This window comes from Phyllostomus hastatus, unplaced genomic scaffold (genome assembly GCF_019186645.2).
Source record: "Phyllostomus hastatus isolate PE091 unplaced genomic scaffold, TTU_PhHast_1.1 phas_contig_150, whole genome shotgun sequence".
NCBI classification, from domain to species: domain Eukaryota; kingdom Metazoa; phylum Chordata; class Mammalia; order Chiroptera; family Phyllostomidae; genus Phyllostomus; species Phyllostomus hastatus.
This window is the reverse complement of record NW_025333611.1, coordinates 32,179,855-32,200,701: the sequence shown is the minus strand read 5'-3', so window position 1 is coordinate 32,200,701 and position 20,847 is coordinate 32,179,855. Positions and strand designations below refer to the sequence as shown.

The following is a 20,847-nucleotide window of genomic DNA, read 5'->3' as shown; positions in this document are numbered from 1 at the left end:
GTGAGGATGTGTTCTGGTGGAATGATGAGTGGGACAATCTAACTATACAAAAGGCAGAAACAGGACTTCCCGAAGAGTCTTAGAAAACTCTTGGTTCCCGCATGTCTAACAAGGTGGGTTTTCTGTCATCTGCAGGCGCGTTCTCACACTTCAAGAGGAGTGTTGGGATGGGAAGAATAAACGAATTGCTAAGTGTGACCTTATAAGTAGAAACTGATGGGAAAACAAGAGTCAAACACCCTGGCGTTTGGGACCTCGGACTTCACCGAAAGACTCGGAAGTGGTTTAAGAAGTGTTTTCTGGGTAAGGCAGATGTTAGAAGGTATCCTAACTGAAGCTTCTTTAGCTTCAGTTCTGTGCTGATGCATCAGGTGAACTTTAAAGTGTTGGTTAGCACTGTGCTATGTTTAGTGAGAGCCAAAAGAAATATAAAACACTGTTCTTGCCCCCAAGTTGATTCTAGTCTAATTTTAAGACACAGATGGGTAGAAAACAGATGTGTAATTTATACAAACTTTTTGAAAAGCTGTTTCTAAAAGATCCCTTAAATTCAGATATGACATCTGATTACATGATGATAAATTGCTTGTATACTGATTGTTTCTAGTGTTTGAGAGAGCAGTTTATTTCATAAGGCACCCTAAATCCTATGGAAATAGAACCTTAGACAAGTCTTCTCAGCGTTATACTGGATGAGAGTTTAAAACTTGGTGTTACGTGGACAGCTATGGCTGGGGCAGTCACCGGCACGAGGGCTCTGTGGCTCAGAACAGTCCCGTTCCTATTGCCACTTCATAAAGGAGCAAACCACCCCCTGGTTCCCTTTCCTATCGGATCTGAACCCCAGTCTTGGTGGTCATAAAAGGAGGGAAAGTAATACTGAAGCTGGCCTCAAAGCTCTGTAGCATGTGGGCTAGTTTCAAACAAGGTAAAAAATATAAATACATACATACATAGATGCATACATATTTAAAAAAAGGAGCAAACCAAGGTACAGAGAGGTCAAATGGCCTGCTGATGTCACACGCATAGTAAGTTGATGAAGCTGGGATTTCAACTTTCATATGTATCTGTACTTAAAATAGGGAAAAAACTAGTAATTCTCTCTTATAATAACCAACCCTTGCATATTACCGTGTGTGTGTGTGTGTGTGTGTGTGTGTGTATGTGAAGTGCTATTTTGAGTGCTTTACATATCATTTGTCTGTACAATAGCCCCATGAGACTGGCACTACTACTTAATCATCTCATCTCACTGAAGAGAGGACAAGGCCCCAGATCACTTGCTCTTGGTCATGCAGGTTCCAGTGTGGGGACCAAGCCCCAGCCAGACCTAAGTGTTGTGGAATGGTGCCCTGCCCCACCTCTGTGCTGTGGCCTCCGAGACCATGGTATTTCCCTCTAGTCTCTTTTGTGTTTCCCATAGCTGTAGTCATAATATAGCTATAATGTAGCATTTTTTCCTTAAATAGTTATTTCATTGTTGCTAATAGTCTTCCTTACCGTGGCTATGTAATAGGCCTTTGAGTAGTTCTGCATTGGTTACCTAACCTGTCTTCTCTTGCTGGATTTATGGAATGTTGTCTCATTTCCTTGGGGGCAGATTCCCAGGGTGGGAGTTACTCCATTAGAGATACTGGGATTTTCATGCCCTTTGATATGTAACGGGGCCCTGCTCTATCTAGTTGGGGGGCCGTGAAAGACCCCCAGGATGACCAACAGATCCATGGCTTTGCTCTAACACATAGCTGAGATGAGCTATGTGGGGCTCCCCCAGAGGAAAGCGTGGCACAGGGCTGGACCTTGAGGGGCGAGGTTCAAGAGTAGAGAGTGGGGAAGAGCTGCTGTAGGGGAGAGCACTGGGTGGTACAAAGTTTTTTTTATAGAAGGAGACAGCACGACCAGCTCCAAGTGTGTGTGTCGGTCCTCATGGCTAGCTGGTGTCCCTGCAGCCCACGGCCTGCCTGTCGTGCCCTGGCAGGATCCGTCCACATGTGCCTGTTCAACAAATCTGTGGAGACGGAAAATAGATGGGTGGTTCCTAGGCCTGGAAGCCGAGGGAAGGAATGAGGAATGGTAGTAGGTATGAGGTTTTTTTAGGGGGAGATGAAAATTTCTAAAATTAGACTGTGATGGTTGTTTAACCGTATGAATGTACTCAAGAACACTGAATTGTATACTTCATTTTATATTTTTAAAGGTTTGATTTTCTTATTTTTAGAGAGAGGGGAAGGGAGGGAGAAAGAGGGAAACAAACATTCATCAGTTGCCTCTGGCACGCCCCCAACTGGGGACCTGGCCAGCAACCCAGGCATGTGTCCTGACCGGAATCGAACCTGCGACCTTTTGCTTTGTGGAGGACAATCAACCAACAGCCATGCAGGTTACATGGTATGTGAATTATATCTCAATAAAACTGTTTTTAAATCAGATAGCTAATACATTAGAGCCAAGGAAAACATTGTGCCTATTAAAAAGAGAAATAAAGAGCATATCAAAAGATAAGAAAATCATGAAAATGATGAGGGGACTTTAAAGGGTTTCCTGGACCCAATTTCCAGTGTGTGGTGGAGGGGTTTCCCTCACCAACAACTCTCAGACACTAGGAGGGTGTCCAAGAATTCACCTCAATCCTGACACTACCTAGATCCCATCAGGTTCCATAGGTTAAGGGTTCAGTCCCAGAAGGCTGTCCCCAGCCCCCACCCTTCAGAAGCCAGTGAAAAGCCGAGCTTGTGCTTGTTGTAATGGACTGCCTGTACATCAGAGATTCCCACAACCCTTTCCTTGGATTTGATTAATTTGCTGGAAAGGATCACAGAACTTGGGAAAACCTGTGTACTCACTAGACCAGTTCATTACAAATTGTATTAAAGATACAAATCAATAGCTAGATAAAGAGGTGCATACATAGGGGAGCTTGGGTCTCAGCAAGGTGGCTCCCCTTCCCAGAGGTCAGGGGGTGGGACTGAAAGGTTCAACACTAACCACGTGGTTTGCTCCAGGGGCCACCAGCCCTTATCCTTAGGTGCTTTCCAAAGGTGAACTCATTAACATTTTAACAAGACACCTTTATCACTCAACACTTAGGGAAGACCGAATATAAATCACAATACCTCAGGCCTCACACCTACCAGTTCATTTTTCAGTTCTTTCTTTTTTTTTTTAAGAAACATTTTCCCCCCATTTGTTTTGGAGAGAAGGGGAGAGAGAAAATGAAGAACAAAAACATCAATGTGTGGCTGTCTCTCCCTGGCCCCCTACTGGGAACCTGGCCCAAAAACCCAGGCTTGTGCCCTGAGTGGGAATTGAACTGGTGACCCTTTGTGTTGCCGGTCAGTGTTTAGTCCACTGAGACACACCAGCCAGGGCTCAGTTTTTACTTTAATGAGCAGTGTGTGCATTTTTCATGGTCTTAAACACTCAAGGTAAATATTGGAAATACAACCTTTAATTCCACCCCTAGTCTTTATCCACCTAAGGCAGAGAAACTATAGCATCTGAGATAAATGCCTTGAGACCGGTGGCATTTGGTTAGGGTCTCCAGTAAGATTCCTCCCTGAGTCTTCAGCAAGTGGGCAAAAAGTGAGTTTGGGTTGTAAGTTTTAGTTTTAGGCTATTTTGAGGCCAAAAGGCTTTATTTTTTCCCAAGTCCATATGAGAAATAAAACTGCTAGTAACTATCAAGTTGAACTCACATTGCCTCATCCTTAAAAAAAAAAATCTTGTTATATCCACTGCAAAACGGCTTATAAGTTTGCTTATTTAGTTAAGAAACTCCACGTGGATATAATAAAAACCACTGATTTTCACACTTTGAAGGGTGAATTTTGTTAAATGTGAGTTACATCTCAAAGAGACAAAAGGCAAATAAGGATTATTTTATCTAGCAAATGCAGATGAGGCAACTTTCCCCAGGGCCTTGGCAGCTAAGGAACCACAAAGCAAGCTCAGATTTCAACCCACGGTCCCCTAACCTATACAAGCCCCTGACCTGAATCACGATGGTTCACTGGCAACTCCCTCCCTCCGGGAACATCGGAGTGGTTCCCAGGCACCCACCCGCAGCTCATCTCTTCCTTCCCCTGCCCCCGATATCCTCCTGCCCACCGGACTGTTCGCTCCACTGCCCTGGAGGGAGTCCAGCACCGTCAGACCGTCCACGAGTGTCAAACACTATGCGCGGAGGGAAGCCCAGCGCCCCGCGGGCCGCTCACCTTCCCGGCTTAAGTGAGGCAACTCGGCACCCGGGCAAAGCCGAAAGGGGCGCAGAGCGGCCTCTGACAGCGCGGGGGCCTGCGGGGGCCTGCGGGGCCGCGCCCCGCTCGCTGCCCGCAGATCTGGCCTCGAAGCTCCCGGGGCCTTCCGGGGGCCGGGCGCACCCGGGCCTGCACGGTGGGGCCAGGCAGTGCGGGCGGCCTGGTCTGCGGGCGGCCTGGCCCGCCGCCGGGAGCTGCCCGCGGACGGGCGGCCCGGGTGGCAGGCGGCGGGCAGGCAGTGCGCCGGGCAGCTCTCGGCGGACGGCCATGGCGGTGGCTCTGGGGCTCCGGGGACCGACGCTGCGCTGGTTGGTGGCACTGCGCAGTCGGGGTCCCGGCCGCGCGGCCATGGTGAGTGGGTGCCGAGGGCCATGGTGAGTGGGTGCCGAGGGCGGGCGGTGCAAAAGGAGGTCGAGGCTCCGTGGCACCGGCTGAGGGGCGGGAGGGACCCGCGCATGCCCCAAAGTGGGACTTTGGCAGCCGCGCTTGTCGGACGCGCTGGTCTGGGACTAGCGTCACCGCCGCAGCATCCTCCAGTTTCCCTTGGCTTAAAAATCCCATCGCAGTCTACGCAATTTCCAACGGAAAACGAACGGGGACGACTTTTGTTTTTTTTAAAAATATAAAAGTACTCGTAAAAATATTTGATGTTTAGGTCACTTGAAGTGACTGAAGGTGCTGTCTGGTACGCTCGGTGAGAGCAAGGACCGTCTCGGCCGCGGCGCGCTCGCTGTAAATGGGGTGACCGGATGATAAATTAACCAGTTTGTTTTGGTGTTATTTTGAGAAGTTATTAATAAGTTTTGGTTTTGGTGACACATCCATTCTCTCCCCTTACGAGAGGCGTCCTTCAGCTATCCTGCCTGAGAAGTTAAAGTGTTGGTGGTAAATTAACGAGTGAAAGTTTTGACGTGCAGCACCACCACCTAGTGGGAAAACGTTGCATTAAACTCATTTTATTTTAAGTTGCTTGTTGGGGCCCGTTTGGCAATTTGCAGTTTTTTGATAGAAGAAATTAAAAACATATCGGGGATGGAGGAAGATAAGCCTCTCGCTTTGGGGACGTTAAGGTGAGAACACAAGCCGAGTGCTTACTGCCACCTAGGCACGTGTCCAGGCGGAACTTGCATCCAGGGCTGGTGATTGAGTGAAATTCAGGTGCTGCGGAGAAATGAATAAACAGATACTATTTGAGGGGCTGCCACGTGCCAGGCTCTATACTGGGTGCCTTCACATTCAAGATCTCTGTAATTGAAGCCTTTCAAAAATCTCGTCAGGTTGCTCCTATAATATCCCTGCCATAGACACAAGGATGCTGGTGTGCGGAGAGGCTCAGTGATTCGTTCAGCATTCTGCAGCTTAAAGTAACAAAGCTAGGCCTTAAGTCAGGTTTATGCTCTTCAGATGCTATGCTTTGCCCTGTCCCTATCCCCAACTCCCACGGAAAAAATTTAAGCCCACCACAAAGGGTTCTGCGTCAGGCGTGTCCCCAGGGGGCCACTTCTGTGTGTAGACGAAGTGGCTCCATTCTCAGCCCTGGACGGGATCCCTGTTCCCGCGGAGGTCCGTGGCCCGAATGCACTCCCGGGCAGAATGCATGCTGGCGACCTCCTTGGGGATGTGGCAGGCGGAGGACAAGACAGCTCCGCTGGCCCCGTAGACTGACTGCAGGTGACAGGTGCGCTACCTACTACACCCTCGGTCCTTTTCTTCACAGCCACTCGGGGTGGGTGCACATAGTTCTGTTTCTTTTCCAAAATTGTCTGAGTTGACTTAAAATATTTAAGTGTTTAATAAAAATGTTATATTATTACTTGTAGTGGGTCTTTATGCAAAAAGTTTCAGAAACTGTCATTTTAAAGAATGAATAGATATTTTGGTTCGTAGCAGTAAATGTTTTTGATAACAAGCCTTTGAATGTTTTTATCTAATTAAGAGGTATTTTCATTTTTCTTTTTTGTTAATTATAGGTAAGGGTAGCTGAACTAGTAAAGAAAAGAAACTAGAAAAATGGCTCATTCGCATCCTTTTTCCTCTTCATAGACTAAGTTGTCTTTTTATCCTTTTATAATTTTTTTAAATATTTCAATTACAGTCAACAACGTTCAGTATTATAACAGTTTCAGGTGTACAGCATAGTGGTTAGACATTAATATAATTTACACAGTGACCTACTCACTTGACAGCACACACAGTTATTACAACATTACTGACTACATATTCCCTGTGCTGTACTCTACATCCCTGGGACTATTCTGGGACTACCAGTGTGTACTCAATCCCTTTGCCCTCTCCCCCAGCCCCCCAGGTCCCCTCCCATCTGGCAGCCTTCGGTTTGCTCTCTGTTATCTATGAGGCTGATTCTGTTTTGTTTGCTCATTGTGTTCTTTAGATTCCAATGTAAGTGAAATCATATGGTATTTGTGTTTCTCAGCCTGACTTGATTCACTTAGTGTAGTACCCCTATAGGTTCTTCCGTGCTGCCATAAATGGTAAGATTTCATTGTTTATGGCTGAATAATATTCCATTGCATACACCGTATTTTGCCATGTATAATGTGCACCCATGTTTTTGGCCCAAACTTTCAAGAAAAAAAACCCTTTTGTTTTAATTCTTTAATTCAATTTTTTATTTATTTATACTTAGAAACAAAATCCATGATCATATTCCAGGGTATTATTTTGCATATGGACATCATCATTGCTTTCTAGAGTTACACTTTTAATGCATAAGCATAAATAAAGAATTAAAACCATTTATATAGATACTGACTTAGTACTAGCCACGTATAATGCGCATCCCTATTTTTCCCTCAAAAGTTTTGAGCAAACAAGTGCATGTTATACACGGCAAATACAGTGTGTGCCGCAGCTTCTTAATCCGACTGTATGTTGATGGGCGCTTAGGTTGCTCTCATATCTTGGCTACTGCAAAATAATGCTGCAGTGAAATAGGGGTGCGTGTACCTTTTCAAATGTGTTTGGATTATTTTGGATAAATACCCAGAAGTTGAATTGAGGGTCATCAGTTAGTTCTACTTTTAATTGTTTTCCATCGTGGCTGCACCAATTTGCAATACCACCAGCAGCGCGCAAGGACACCTCTTCTCCACATCCCTGTCCTCACTTATTGTTGATTTGTGGATGAGAGCCATTCTTGCAGGGGTGAGGTGATAGCTCATTGTGGTTTTGATGTGCATCGTTGAGGGTTTTTTGCATCTGTGTTAATCAGGAATATTGGCCTATAATTTTCTTTTTTAAAATCTCTTTGGTTTTGGAATTGGTAATGGTGTCCATGTAAAATGAGCTTGGGAGCCTTCCCCCCTTTTGAATTTTTTGGAATAGTTTGAGAAGGAGAGCTGTTAATTCTCCTTTGAATGTTTGGTAAAATTCACCTGTGAAACCAACTAGTCCAGGACTTTTGTTTATTGGGAATGTTTTGATTACTGATTTGATTGGTAGTAATCAGTCTGTTCAGAATTTCTGTTTCTCCTTGATTCAGTCTTGGAAGATTGTATGTTTCTAAGAATTTGTCTGTTTCGTCCAGGTTGTCCAATTTGTTGGCATATGATTGTTCATAGTATTTTCTTATAACCCTTTGCATTTCTTTGGTGTCGGTTTTCACTTCTCTTTCATTTCTGATTTTATTTATTTGAGTCCTCTCTTTTTCTTGATGAGTCTGGTTAAAGGTTTATCAATTTTGTCTATCTTTTCAAAGAACAAGCTCTTGGTTTCATTGATCTTTTATATTTATATTTTTAGACTCTATTTCATTTAAATCCATTCCCATCGTTATTATTGCCTTCCTTCTTTCACTCTGGGCTTTGTTTGTTGTTCTTTTTCTAGTTACTTTAAGTGTAAGATTAGGTTGATTATTTGAGATTGTTCTGGTTCCCTGAGGTAGGCCTGTAGTGCTACGAATTTCCCTCTTTGAACTGCTTTCACTGTGTCCCACAGATTTGGGGTGGTTATGTTTTCATTTTTATTTGCCTCAGTGTATCTTTTAATTTCTGCTTTGTTCTTGTTGTTTGATGAGAACATTCATTGTTTGGTAACATGTTATTTAGCCTCTGTGTGTGCATTTTTTCACAAAACTTTTTCCAGCTTCATACCATTAAAACTTGTTTTGTGACCTGTATGTGGTCTATCCTGGAAAATGTTCCATGTGCACTTGAATATATATTTGATGCTTTGAGGTGAAATGCTCTAAGAATATTAATTAAATCCATTTGGTCCAACGTGTCATTTAAGGCTGCTATTTCCTTGTTGATTTTCTGTTTAGAAGATCTGTCCATTGATGTCAGTGGGTGTTAAAGTCCCCAACTATGACTGTATCACTGTCTGTCTCTCTGTTTATGTTCATTAATATTTGCTTTATATATTTAGGTTGTCCTATTTTGGGTGCATGAATGTTTACAGGGGTTAAATCCTCTTGTTTGATCTTGTATCATTATGAAATGCCTTTCTCTGTCTCTCATTACAGCTTTTGTTTTAAAGTCTATCCTTGTCTTGGCAATGTGGGCATGAGCACGTTTCCCAAGCTTGGGGTGACTAATGTAGGCAAGTGACTGAGCTGTGGCAGCTGCCCTCTGGGATCTTGGGCCTGACCTCCTTGGGCTTTACAAGGGCCGTGAGAGCTGCAGCATGTGTGCTCATGACCTTGGTCTTGTTGGCCTGCATCTTCTTCTGGCCCTTCTTGTGCTTCTTGGCAAAGCATGTGTTTCTCAGGAACTTGAGGTCTACCCCGTGAAGAGATGTGTGTTTTCGTGATTGGAGTTTCTCGATGCCCTTTCGGGACCATTTTTGAGATTCATTGTGCGTGCTGTGGTTCCTGGATTTGGCCATGTCTCCACTGAAACCCGTGGCTCCCAAAGTACCGTGTACCAGAAGGAAAAGAGTGTAGTTGAGTCTCTATCGCTGTTGGCACGGCTGTGAGGACTGGTCACAACCACAGCGAATGAGCTGCTGTGCAGGGAGCTGACCCCATGGAGCGGGATTCACTCCAGGGGGCTCTTTTGTTTGCTGAGATCTTCCTTGGGGCATGCCACTCACGGAGCTAATTGGGTGGTGGTCTGTTGTGGTCTGAAGCTGGCCACCAGGTGTGTTGTTGCCGAGGTCTCCTGGGAAGGGCTCCAGTGCAAACCCAGGTCAGCAGTTGCCTGTGACTGGCCTGGGGCTACCTTGCAGGGGCTACACAGCTCTCTGTGGTCGTTAGCTGTCTGTGCCAGACACTGCAGACTGAGGCCGGCTTCCACCAGTACCAGACCTGGGGCAGCTCAGCAAAAGGCACAGGGCACTGTGAGGCTTGCCACTGCCTGCCAGCTGGTCAGCCACTGAAAGAGCCTTGGCGGTGTGCAAGTTGTGTGAGGTGGGGTCTCAGGGAGTCACTAGGGAAGGAAGAGTGGTGTTTACCAGGTTAATGAGAATTCTGAATGGCACCAGTGCCAAACCTGGGTCCATTCAACAGGGGGCACACTGAGGCCAGCAGCCACCCCCAGGGCCTGCAGACCTATGAGGATTTTTTCTTTAAAGATTTTATTTACTTATTTTTAGAGAGAAGGGAAGAGAGGGAGAAGGAGAGGGGGAGAAACATCATTATGTGAGAGAGACATTGCTTGGTTGCCTCTCCACCTGAGGACCTGGCCTGCCACCCAGGCATGTGCCCTGACTGGGAACCGAACCAGCAACCTTTGGTTTGCAAGCCAGTGGCCAACCCACAAAGCCACACCAGGCAGGGCCCTTGGAGAATTTTTAAGAAAGATTGCAGCACGGTCTGGCCACCACTGTGAAATAGCCTCTGTTGGTCCTTGATTTGGGTGTGGTGGGGCCTCAGGCAGTCATCAGGGTGGAGGGAGCACAGTTCCCCAGGCCAGTACAGATTCACTTTTGGCTGTGAGTGTGTGGGGGCTCTCAGCATAGGAACGGTGGTGCCCTTCAACTGTGCAGGAGGGGAGCTCAGGACGGGCAATGGTGGCCATCCCTCCAGCCCTTACCCTGACTCCACACAACTCAGTTTCTTCCTGTGTGTCTCTGACACCTCCCAAGTCACTGTCCCTCCACAGGAGCCCGGGGTGAGAGGGCCTGTGAGCGAGTGAGTCTGTGTGTCAGCCCTTTAGAGGATGCCTGGGTGTCCAGCAGCCTTGAGTGTCACCAGATGGATGGAATCCCTGCTGATTTTCACAGCTAGGTGTGGGGGCTCCTCTTTCTGACACTGGCACGTGGGCTGGGGACACCACTGTGAGGCTGGGACCCCTTGCTCCTCAGTGGGGGGCCTCTGTAGCCGAGATGTCCTCCCGATTCTCAACCGCCACACGTGGGTGTGGGGTCAGCCCGGTTTGCGTCCTCGCCTCTCTTACCAGTCTCATCGTGGCTTCTTTACATCCTTAGTTACAGGACTTCTGTTTCACTAGATCGCAGGTGGTTCTCTAGGTTGGTGGTTCTGTAATTTACTTGTAATTTTGATGTGATTATGGGAGGAGGAGAGCACGGTGCTCACCTACTCCGCCCTCTGGACCAGAGCCTCTAGAATACGTTGTCTTAGAGAAAGTCTTCTGCCTGTCCTCTTACTTTAATGACAGTGGTAAAGGTTTTAGGGTCCCCCTGTCACCTGAGTCTACAGTAGCCCTGCAGATAGGTAAGGCAGGAGGTTCTGGATGGCACTTCCACCAGAATGAGAACAAAATTCTTCTGACTTTTACTGGAGTGCCCTTCTCTTCTCTCTCTGGCCATGATGCTTAAAGTTCTTTCAGTTAAAAAACAAGTAGTATGGGAAGTGTGGGCCTCTTAACCAGCAGGACTCTGGATTTGCAAATTACATGGGCAGTGGGAGCAGGAGTGAAGTGGACAGTGCACACCAGTGCTTGGGACTGGGCAGCGCTCTGGCCAGACTGTGGAGGGAGGTCTTCCTGGGGCCCTGAGGAAACTCACGTTGCTGAAGTAAAAGGTTTTTTACCCGCAGTCAGTCCAGAGGGTGTGTGGACCCCCCAGAAGTTATTATCAAAATCCTGTGTAAATATGCATTTGATTTTTTACTCTCTGGGATTAGTTTTCATTATATCTGAAAGGGATAGTGAACCCAGATCGTTAAGTCCCACGTCAGTAAGCAGTGAAGGCTACTGAGGTTTTGTGGGACCATCCAAAGAGCACTAGACCAGGTATTTAGAGCCTAAATACCTGGGTTCTAATCCTGGTCCTGCCAGTGGACTTTCAGGGCTTCCTTGGGTAGGAGTGTCCACCTCAGTTTCCTAAGAACTGGAGTGCTGGCCATCGTTAATGGTCATTGGTGAGGTGGCCAGTGGTGATGGCAAACCTCAGCTGTAGCTGTAATACACCGGAGAAGCGGAAGTGTGAAGTGTGAGACAGCGGTGAGGGTCAGTGAGACACCGTCCCGCGCAGGCAGCTTATGTGGTGTAGAGCTGGCCTTGTTTTTGTCTATATTTTGAAAACTTTGTATTTTGAGAATGAAGGAACCAACGACGTTTAGAAATTGTTGCTCTTAAGACTTTTGCACATCTTTAATAAGGAAAAGAGTTACGAGTTGATTTGAGTTGAACTAAAGCTCTACATTTCAGATATTGAGTGTGTTCTTTTCACAGTCAGCAGATGCTCACTTGTTGACAGCAGAGGAGAGGAGCCAAGCTATCCTTGACCTTCAAGCAGCAGGATGGTCGAAATTACAAGAGAGAGATGCCATCTACAAAGAGTTCTCCTTCAAAAACTTTAATCAGGTAATCCTTGTATACTCTTGCTAGTACCATGGTCGTTTTTGTCTGCTCAGGCTGTAACTTCCTAACACTGCTGGCTGTCCGATCCCCTGTGGATCCAGGACCTACACCCTCTTCTGCAAGAATTCAGCCCTCGTTGGCATTCGATACCACCCAGCCGAGGGAGCGATTCTCACTTAGCTCTAGGGGAGGAAGGTGTTTAATCATTTGGAAAATCAAATTCTGAAACCACTCTTGCTTTGATTTGGTGCTGGTTAGGAGATTTAGTTTCCTTTTAAATTTTAAATAACGTGATAAGACAGTGTGAGTTTATGTTTATCAGAAGGGAGCATGAGTAACAAGAGTTAAGAAACACACACCAGCTTGACTTGACTGATTTCTCCTAATCTTCTTGGACAGTTGTCAAATTTTCTTTCTCCTTCTAGTTGTATTTCTGTCTAAATCATCTCCCAAGGTGCACCCTCATCTCTGATTGGCTCATTTCCCCCAAGCCCATAGCCAGCCCTTGAAGCTTTTCTTAAAAGCCCATCTCCAGGTGGAGACTCAGCCTTAACAAGGTAACTGTTCCATTAGGGTGCCGCCCTGTTTAGAGAGTCATCTCCCATGACTTGCCCTGCAGTTCTTACTCCATTGCGTTTGTATAAGGTGAGTGCTTTCGACTCTTTCGTGTTTGTTCAGTTAGTTTGGTAATCCTCTGGACAGATTTATTGTTTTTATTTATATTAGGTGTCAGCATCTAGAAGGCAGAGACCATGCTTGCTTAAATAACTCTCTATTGTACCTAACACAGTTCTGCATACAAACAGGCACTTGATAAATGCAGACACTGATTACAGTGTTTGCTTGTTTCTGGAAGGGTGTGTGAGGACCAGATTTCCACCCAAGAAAGCTCCGACATGTTTTCCTAGTAAATGCCGTTGGCTCCACCGAGCTGCACGCCCTGTTCTGCTCTCCATCCATCTGGCTGCCAGCCTCCGGCTGCGAGTGTCCAACTCCAGAGGAAACCTGGACCAAGCCGACTGCCTGTCACTGTTGCCCCGTGTGCTCAGAAGCTCTTGTCAGGGGCTTAGCACTCCGTGGCCGGTGGCAGGGAATCCCATTGGTACAGTAAGTTCGCGCATAAGCTCTAGGTAGCGTTTTCCAAGCTTATTAAAATTCTTACATGCGTACAGCCTGACTTCTTTAAGCCTGGCTAATTTATTGGGCTTGAACATGTGGCTTAAAGTACTTGGGTAGCGTTGCCTCGGGCTCTGCCCATGAGTCAGTCGTCCAGCCACGCTCTAACCTTGTGCCAGGGCGACTTGGAAATGGGAGGGAAGGGAAGATGTCCAGGGCAGCATCGAATTAACTAGACTTTTTCTTCTCACTTCATCCAGCTTTTAGGAGAAAGAGGCAGATGACAAGAAAAGCAGCTGATGTCAGGGAGTGTGTTCAGAAAACCAGCCCTGAGTTGTGTCCTGGAGTCGTTTCTCCAGTCGGGCTCCTATGACTTCTGCGTGCATAGCGGCCTGTCATGGCAGTCGATGCCCTGACAACTGTCACTTCCCGCCAGGCAGAGACTACCAGGAACATACCTTCGGTTGGACAAGTTAGCTTGTTGCTTGGCCGGGCAGGGGAGAACCCACACAGTGGGAAGCGGCAGGGCGTCTCAGGACGCTGCCGCAGACTTAGTACAGAGCTTGGGCTCGTGTTAGTGAGTCGGGAGGGTTTGGGGGCTTTGCTGTCAACGTAAGAAACATTCAAACCTGAAGAGAATTTTTGTGAGTTTATTTGAGCCAAACTGACCACAACTGCTGGGAAGCAAGAACTCAGGTGATAGAGAAAATGCTCCAGAGAATGGCAGTTCTGCCCCAGCTTTGTGAAGGGAGGATGTAGGTGGGTCACCTGAAATCCCTGGGGAACAGATTAGGGAAGTGGGAGGAAGCAAAGCAGGGAAACTTCTGGGATTGGATAAAAGAAAAGATAATAGACTTTTTTTACATTGGTGGGTAAAGGACAGTCAACAGTCGACAGTTAACCAGTAACAACGAGGGGATGTGTGGTATCTGTGCTTTGAGGGGTCCAGAACAAAGAAGTTACTTTGACATTCCAAAGGTACGTTATCGTAGAGAGACAATAGACAGGCTTCATTAAGGTAAAGATTGACTTTTGTCAGGGAGGATTCTAGCCTAGGACGTAAACTGCTCTTAGTAAGTTTTAATTTCAGACCAGCCTTTGTGCTTCCTTTAGGTCTCTGAGTTAGTGAGGCTGCCACGCAGGCCGCCCCTGAGCTTGTCAGGCTTAGCATGTGGCCCCTTTGTGTCCACAAATGGGTGCTGCCAGAAAGTGGGTAACTCTGTAGTTCAGTATTTTTCCCTTAAATTGGAGAAGTGCTTTTATAAAGAATTTTTAAATTTAAGTATAGTTGGTATGCAATATCATCTTAGTTATATTAGGTTCAGGTATACTTTTTTTTTTAAAGATTTTATTTGTTTATTTTTAGAGAGGGAAGGGAGGGGGAGAGAGAGAGACAGAGAGAGAAACATCAATGTGCGGCTGCTGGGGGCCGTGGCCTGCAACCCAGGCATGTACCCTGACTGGGAATCGAACCTGCGACACTTTGGTCTGCAGCCCGCGCTCAATCCACTGAGCTACGCCAGCCAGGGCTAGGTTCAGGTATACTTATAATTCAGTATTTTAATAAATTTTACTGATAGGGAGAAGAGACTAAAGCGGAAATGAGTAAAAAACTGTAGTCACTCGTGAGCTGGGGGTGGGTGGGTGGGTGTTCATGGTGCGTCTGTACTCAGATGTCACTACAGGGCGGTCTTATATTTGTCTTAATTTGCCAGAGGCGGTCTGGTCACCTCCAGCGCAGTGCAGGACTTGACCAGGCAGATGTAGAAGTTGGTGGTGACACGTGGCCCAACGCCCCACTCAGGGCTCCTGCAGCTTTCTCTGAGGGGGTCTGCTGGGTCCCGGTGGCCTTGGGGAGGTAGGCGCGTGCTCCGGAGTGGTGTTGTCTCACGTCACTTTTTACATTCAGCACCAAGGCCCAGGTGACGGCCCAGGCCAGCTCCCAGGGTCAGGGCTGTCTTTCTCAGAATCGGTGTTTAGTGACCCTCTACACTGGCAGACCTTCCCTTATCTTGCACTTAGAATAGAAACTCTGTTTTTTAAAATTATAAAACTAGCATAAAACATTAAAATAGGTTGGTAAATAAAAAAGTTTTCCCATTGTAACTACTTTTACCTTTTTTAGTATTCTAGCCTTTCTTCATAGGCCCAGTTGTTTACAATATGGCAATGGTACATGCAGTTAAATTTTTAAAAATTAGTTTTTGTTGTAAAAGTAATATTCATTAACTCAACAGGTGTTTATTAAGCATTTTCCCTGTGCCAGGCCCTATAAGCTCATGTCTGTAGCTCCCATCCTAGAGGCAGGGGGACAGAGAACAAGTGAGTAAACAGCGTGATTTCGGGCAGTGATGAGTGCCGTGAAGGAGGCTCTAGTTGGCTTTGCAGTGGAGAGGACAGAGTGGTCTGGCAAGGCCCCTTCGGGGAGGGGACATCTGAGGCCTGAATAACGTGATGGAGCTCAGCATGTGAAGACCCAAAGAAGAGCATTCTGGAAAGTCCGGAAGTACAAGATTTCTGAAGCAGCCATGATCTTGGCGTGACCGTGGGAGGGCCGGGAGGCCAGTGTCCTCGAGTGGACAGGAAGGAGACGGGGCTGTAGGAGATGAGGCTGTGGAGGGAGGGGGCGAGCACATTGAAGCCTTGTGAATGTGGTGAGGAGTTCGGATTGTATTCTGTGCAAGAAAGTGATTGGAGGATTCTCAGCAGAGAAGTGCTGTGATTTGTGTATGTTCTAAAAAGATCACTCTGGCTGCTCTGCTGAGAATAGACAGTTGGAGGGCCAGACTGCGTAGCTTGCCATTGCAGCAGGCTAGGCAAGAGGTGATGGGAGACTGGAGGGAGTGGTGGAGAGGAGAGAAATGTAGGATTCCCCACGTATTTTGGAGCTAGAACAATTGTGACTTCCTGTTAGAAGAAATGTGGGGAGGGTCAAAAGTGATCCTAGGGTTTTAGATCAAGCTGTGGGGTGAAGGGTGGTCCAGTTGGTATTACTCACTGAGCTGGGGAAGATGGCGTGGAGGGCAGGGCAGGGAGTTGAGAACCCCGTTTTGTACGTGTTAGGTTTGAGACACGTGTCAGTCACGCAGGCGACTCTCGGGTCAGCAGGTGGAGAACATGAGGTTGGCGTGCAGGCTGGAGGTGTCAGTCTGAGGGCTGTCGAGGGGACGGTGGTGAGAGCACAGTCCTGGACCAGCGGGGGAGTGGGCTGGTGGAGGCTGGGGTCCCATGTATCCCCTGGAGTAGGAGAGGAGGCAGAGCGGATGCGCGTGGGTAGAGTGGGCCGCTGTGTTTGTCCCAGGAAGAAGAGAATCTGCTCCTGACTGCCCCTGTTTTTCCAGTGAGGTCATCAGATGATACAGGCAGGGGAGCAGGGGCGAGAGGGAGGAGTGTTGGTGAGCTGGGAAGGCAGGAAGAGGAGCGGGAAAGTCGTCTTGGACGTGGAGATGGTGACAGGAACTAACTGAGGAAATGGGGCCATTTGCTGGTGGTTCTGTGTCACTGGAGATTTATGGTCAGACATTTAAAGTGAAGGTTTTGAGTGTTTTGTCCAGCCGTGTTCAGCTGGACAGGTACTGAGGCTTGGAGTAGGTACTGAGCTGGGCTTAACAAGGGGCTGAACTTCCGCCAGATGAGTGCAGTGGAGGAACGCAGGGCAAGAGAGATGGAAAGGCTGGGCCAAAGAGTCCAAACTGGTGAGGAGGGCGGGGCAGCTGTGACGTGGAGGCGGGTTGTGGGGAGGTGGGAATGTCACTTCCTGTAATCTTTTTGGAGGGCAGCTGGGCAAAGTCTGTCAGCTTTTAAAATGCACATACCCATTGTCCTAATCTAGAAATTTAGCTAGAGTTAGTCCCGCATGAGTGCAAAATGGATATGTGAGGACATCTGTTTTAGCTCTGGGGGCCTGTAGTTTTGTGTTGGGGCAGGCGTTTTCCTGTGCACGTACACCCCAGGGGAGACCACACCTCCCTCGCTGAGGCTCCGCCCCCTTGGGGCAGGCAGCAGGGGAGGCCCGCTGTGCTCCGGGTGCTCCTGGCCACGTTCTGCACGGGTGCTCCTGGCCACGTTCTGCACGTTCTGGCCTCAGCTCTGTAAACTGGAGGGAGCCACCATCAGGACTGGTCCCCACCCTTGAGAGAGTTCAGCCCACACTGGGTGGTGGTAGCAGATATATTTTTAAATCTTTGCAGAACATATAGACAGAAAACATGTTGTGTTTCATTTGTTCACTAGATTATGGACATTTTTCAGTTCTTTAGTAGTATTTTCGTCTTACCTACAATAAATCTGCAGGAGTAAGAGTACACTTGGTTGGGCGTTAGGATATTTAAATAGTTTGCTTATGTCGTGTGTGTAAAATGGTATCACAAATTTGCTTTAGAATTCATTTCTTTTATTACTGTAGAAAATGAACCATACATTTTAGAAGCATTTTCAGTGACCCTGGATGAAAAACCTATTGTTCAAAGCTTTGAGTTATTTTAGATTTTACCAGCAAAATACATATGAACTTTCTTTCTCTTTGAGGTTTTATTCCAGGCTATAATTAGTTCCAAATAGTCCACATGCATTTGATAGCTCAGGTGGGTGCATATACGTGGAGAATATAAACTCGAAAGCTCCCCAGGAATTCCAGTTGTGTGGGTGGCTGAAGTGGCTGTAGGCTTCGGTTTGGCCCCTGCCCCCCCTTGGTGGGCAGCGCGGTGGTGACGGGGAGGCTCTGCGGGCAGTCAGAGTGCAGCAGTGCCAGGACGCGAGGCAGGAAGTTCTGTACTGGGAGCACTTGGACTCGGGTGGGGTTCGTATTTGTAAAGGAGTTTTGCTGTGTGTGTGTGTGTGTGTGTGTGTGTGTGTGTGTACATAAGGAGGGAGCGGTTTCTGAGTGACATATAAACTTTACTCTTAGGTGTTTGGCGACTGCAGGGTGCCTTTGTTAAGAAAATGTCAGAAATGTGAGTGTCCCAGAAAGATAAATGTTGCATGTTGTCATGTGTGGGAACAAGCGGGAAGCTTACCAAATCAGAGGAAACTTTAAGCTGTCCAGTGGGTGCACAAGGGGAGGCTTTGGAACCCAGGAGACAGCTACTCCAGGTGCCAGCAGGTGGAGCCCTCTAGGGCAGGAGTCCAGACTGGTCAGTCGCAACGCCACCTTCCTTGGAAGGCTGGCCCCATTCTCTCACTCCTGGGTGCTGGGCCTGCCATTGTTCTGCATGGAAATATTAGCTTAGTACCAGGGATAGGCGAGCAGCTGTGGCAGGGCACCTGGCCTGGTTGGTACTTTTTGGGTGAATGAAGAGCTCTGGGTGGAGGATGTGAGTTTCCAGGTGGTGACGGAGAACACTTGTGATTCAGAAGAAAGGGACTGAGCTTTGCGAGAAAGAACTGTGGTGCCCTGCCTTCCTGGAGGCTGCCACCCCTTGTCTGTCCTTTCTCAGGCGGGTGGGCCTGCAGGGCACTCCGTATTGTTAGATCAAATCATGAAATGGCTGATATTCGGCCAATTTTGACCTACTTTGTGTGGGTTAGTTTGATAGCTTGTCAAAATGTAGTGTCTGTTGTGGAGCAAGGCCCAAGCTTTATTTAGCACATATCTTCTTCGTCACATTTTGGTTATTGTAACTGCTGCATTAAAAGAGTTTTGCGGCCGGAGTGGGAAGGGGCCTTCTGAGGGCCAAGGCTGTGGTGGCGGTGGCAGTGATGGTGGTGGGGATGGTCTGTGCATCTAGCAGCAGTAGCACTGTATGTGAGCTAGGGGTTTGTAAAATGTTTTTCTTCCTGTGCCCAGAGCTGCTGCTGTAGATCAGTTGAAAGTTGCTATTGCTGACTTTCTTTATAAAAGTGTTTTAGTGAGGAAGTTGGTAATAGGCTACAGTTAGCACTTTGAAACCCTGAGTGAAGTCAGAGGCTTGATGACATTAGGAGAGAGACAACTGCTGAGGGAAACGTCAGTCTCCTGCAGGACTTGGTGGAGGTCTCAACAGCTCTTACTGGGAACAGATCCATTCAGGTTTTATTGTGTATTGCTGTGCTCCAAAGCCACCAAGCACATCTGAATTATGAATCAGAAATGCAATAATATAAGTGTCACATCTGAGCACTCTTGAAAGCGAAAACTCACTCTGCCTGGTGAGGGAAGGGATGCTCTTCCTGAGAGGATGGTCCCCAGGCTTACGCAGTGCACAGATCAGAAGGTGTCTGTGTTTTGCTTTGAAAGTATAGGCTGATGTCTGTGTGTTGGGAGCCAGGAAAAGTGAAAAGTTGGATTGTTATCAGACATGGTAACCTGCGCTTAGCACATGTCCACCGTAACCACAGCAACCTGGAAACCTGAGAAAGTGCCCTTGGTTGTCATGTACGGAGACTCGAGACACCCAGCATTTCAGCAGACTTTACCGGAGGTGTGAGAAGAGATGAGAAAGGCCCGGGTGGTTTGTCCATGCTGGCGCTCACTTTGGAGTTACTCTAGTGTCCCTGTCTGGCTGGGGCCCTAACTCTATGCCAGACCTGCCTGTTGGGTTGCCCAGCACTGGTGGGGGCTCACTCTCCTTGGCATTGCCTGGAAAGAAGTTGTACCCAAGTGAAGTAAAACAGGGTGAGAGGTCGGGGCAGGCCCACACTGACCTTGTCGGGTGGGGTTGGGGCATCAGTGTTGGCGTTCACTGGGGTGGAGAAATTAGAGTCAGAAATGCTGTCATTGGGAGCCTCGCTTCTGCTGTTCAGGTTACAGAGTGGGTTTAGACCCGATGTGTGTTTGTGAAAACACATGCATTTAGACCCGATGTGTGTTTGTGAAAACACATGCATTAGGTAGATGAGGGGAAATGTAAAACAGGTGTCAAAAATGCAAATAGGACACTACACGGCAGTGGGGAAACGCTGTGGCCATTACACCAGCCTTTAATAAAAATGGGCTTTTAACTGCATCGTTTTTTCTTAGTCATATAGTAAATCTTTTGTTTACAGAACCTAGCCTGAGTATTTTGTAAAAGTCAAACAACCAAGAAATATAATTTCCTCAACAGTCTTTGTCTTGCCCTTTTGCAGATGGTGTAAAATCGGGTGTGTAAAAAATAGAAGGCAGTTTGAACTGACGTGAAAGGTATTTCAGATTTATGCTTTGCAGATGATATTGGTATGATTAATGCATTCATTGCTTTTTTTATTACTTTTCACAGATAATGCACATGATGCATGGAAAATGTGGGTTTAAATCTTTGCCAGGTTTAGACTGTGAATATCAACAGATGTTATCATATAAGTACTATAATCATTATAAAATAAAAAATTTGTCATGAAATGCATTGACATAAATTTCATTTATGTAAATTGCCTTCATTAGTGTAAAACCTTAGTGTAGCTGTTAGGGTTTGTGAAGCACTTTAGATGAGATTAACTTGGTATAATGTGGTCACAAATGGGTTGCTTTAAATTTAACTGACAAGAAAATAACACTCAGAAGTGAGGAAATTGCTGGGGCACTTGTTTGCAGCCCATGTTGCTGGTGCTGCTTAAATAGGTTGGACATGAATTAATAACAATGGACTGTGTGGCTCAGTAATTACAGACAATAATTTAAAGGAGACCTTAAATAATAACTTAAAAGTGTTTTGGTCTTGTGCTTTTCTGTTCTGTGTCTGGTTTTCCTTGGTATGCCAGCCCCTTGCTGCAGCGTGGCCACTGTCAAGAGTGTTCAGGTTTGCACAGCAAGTGCTGTCAGTAGGGTTTCGGTGTGTTACAGCCGTGACATA

General features: G+C 47.0%; 1 protein-coding gene and 1 non-coding gene across 5 annotated transcripts in view; both read left to right on the top strand.

Moving 5' to 3' along the window:
- Positions 1-809: 809 nt before the first annotated feature.
- On the top strand, positions 810-929 carry LOC123813263. The gene has a single exon (XR_006784703.1). It is a non-coding gene; the product is annotated as a small nucleolar RNA SNORA61 (small nucleolar RNA).
- A 3,201-nt stretch (positions 930-4,130) lies between these two features.
- PCBD2 (pterin-4 alpha-carbinolamine dehydratase 2) overlaps positions 4,131-20,847 on the top strand; it is a 56,910-nt gene continuing 40,193 nt past the window's right edge. Inside the window, exons 1-3 of one of the 4 annotated variants that reach the window (XM_045820478.1) lie at positions 4,131-4,610; positions 11,855-11,986; positions 12,557-12,628. In XM_045820478.1, coding sequence (XP_045676434.1) covers positions 4,179-4,610; positions 11,855-11,986; positions 12,557-12,628 — 636 coding nt within the window. In that variant the 5' untranslated portion in view covers positions 4,131-4,178. Of the gene's footprint in view, positions 4,634-11,853; positions 11,987-12,556; positions 12,629-12,839; positions 13,091-20,847 lie in introns of those variants that run through there. The other 3 variants (XM_045820495.1, XM_045820488.1, XM_045820500.1) reach the window with 3 other exon arrangements.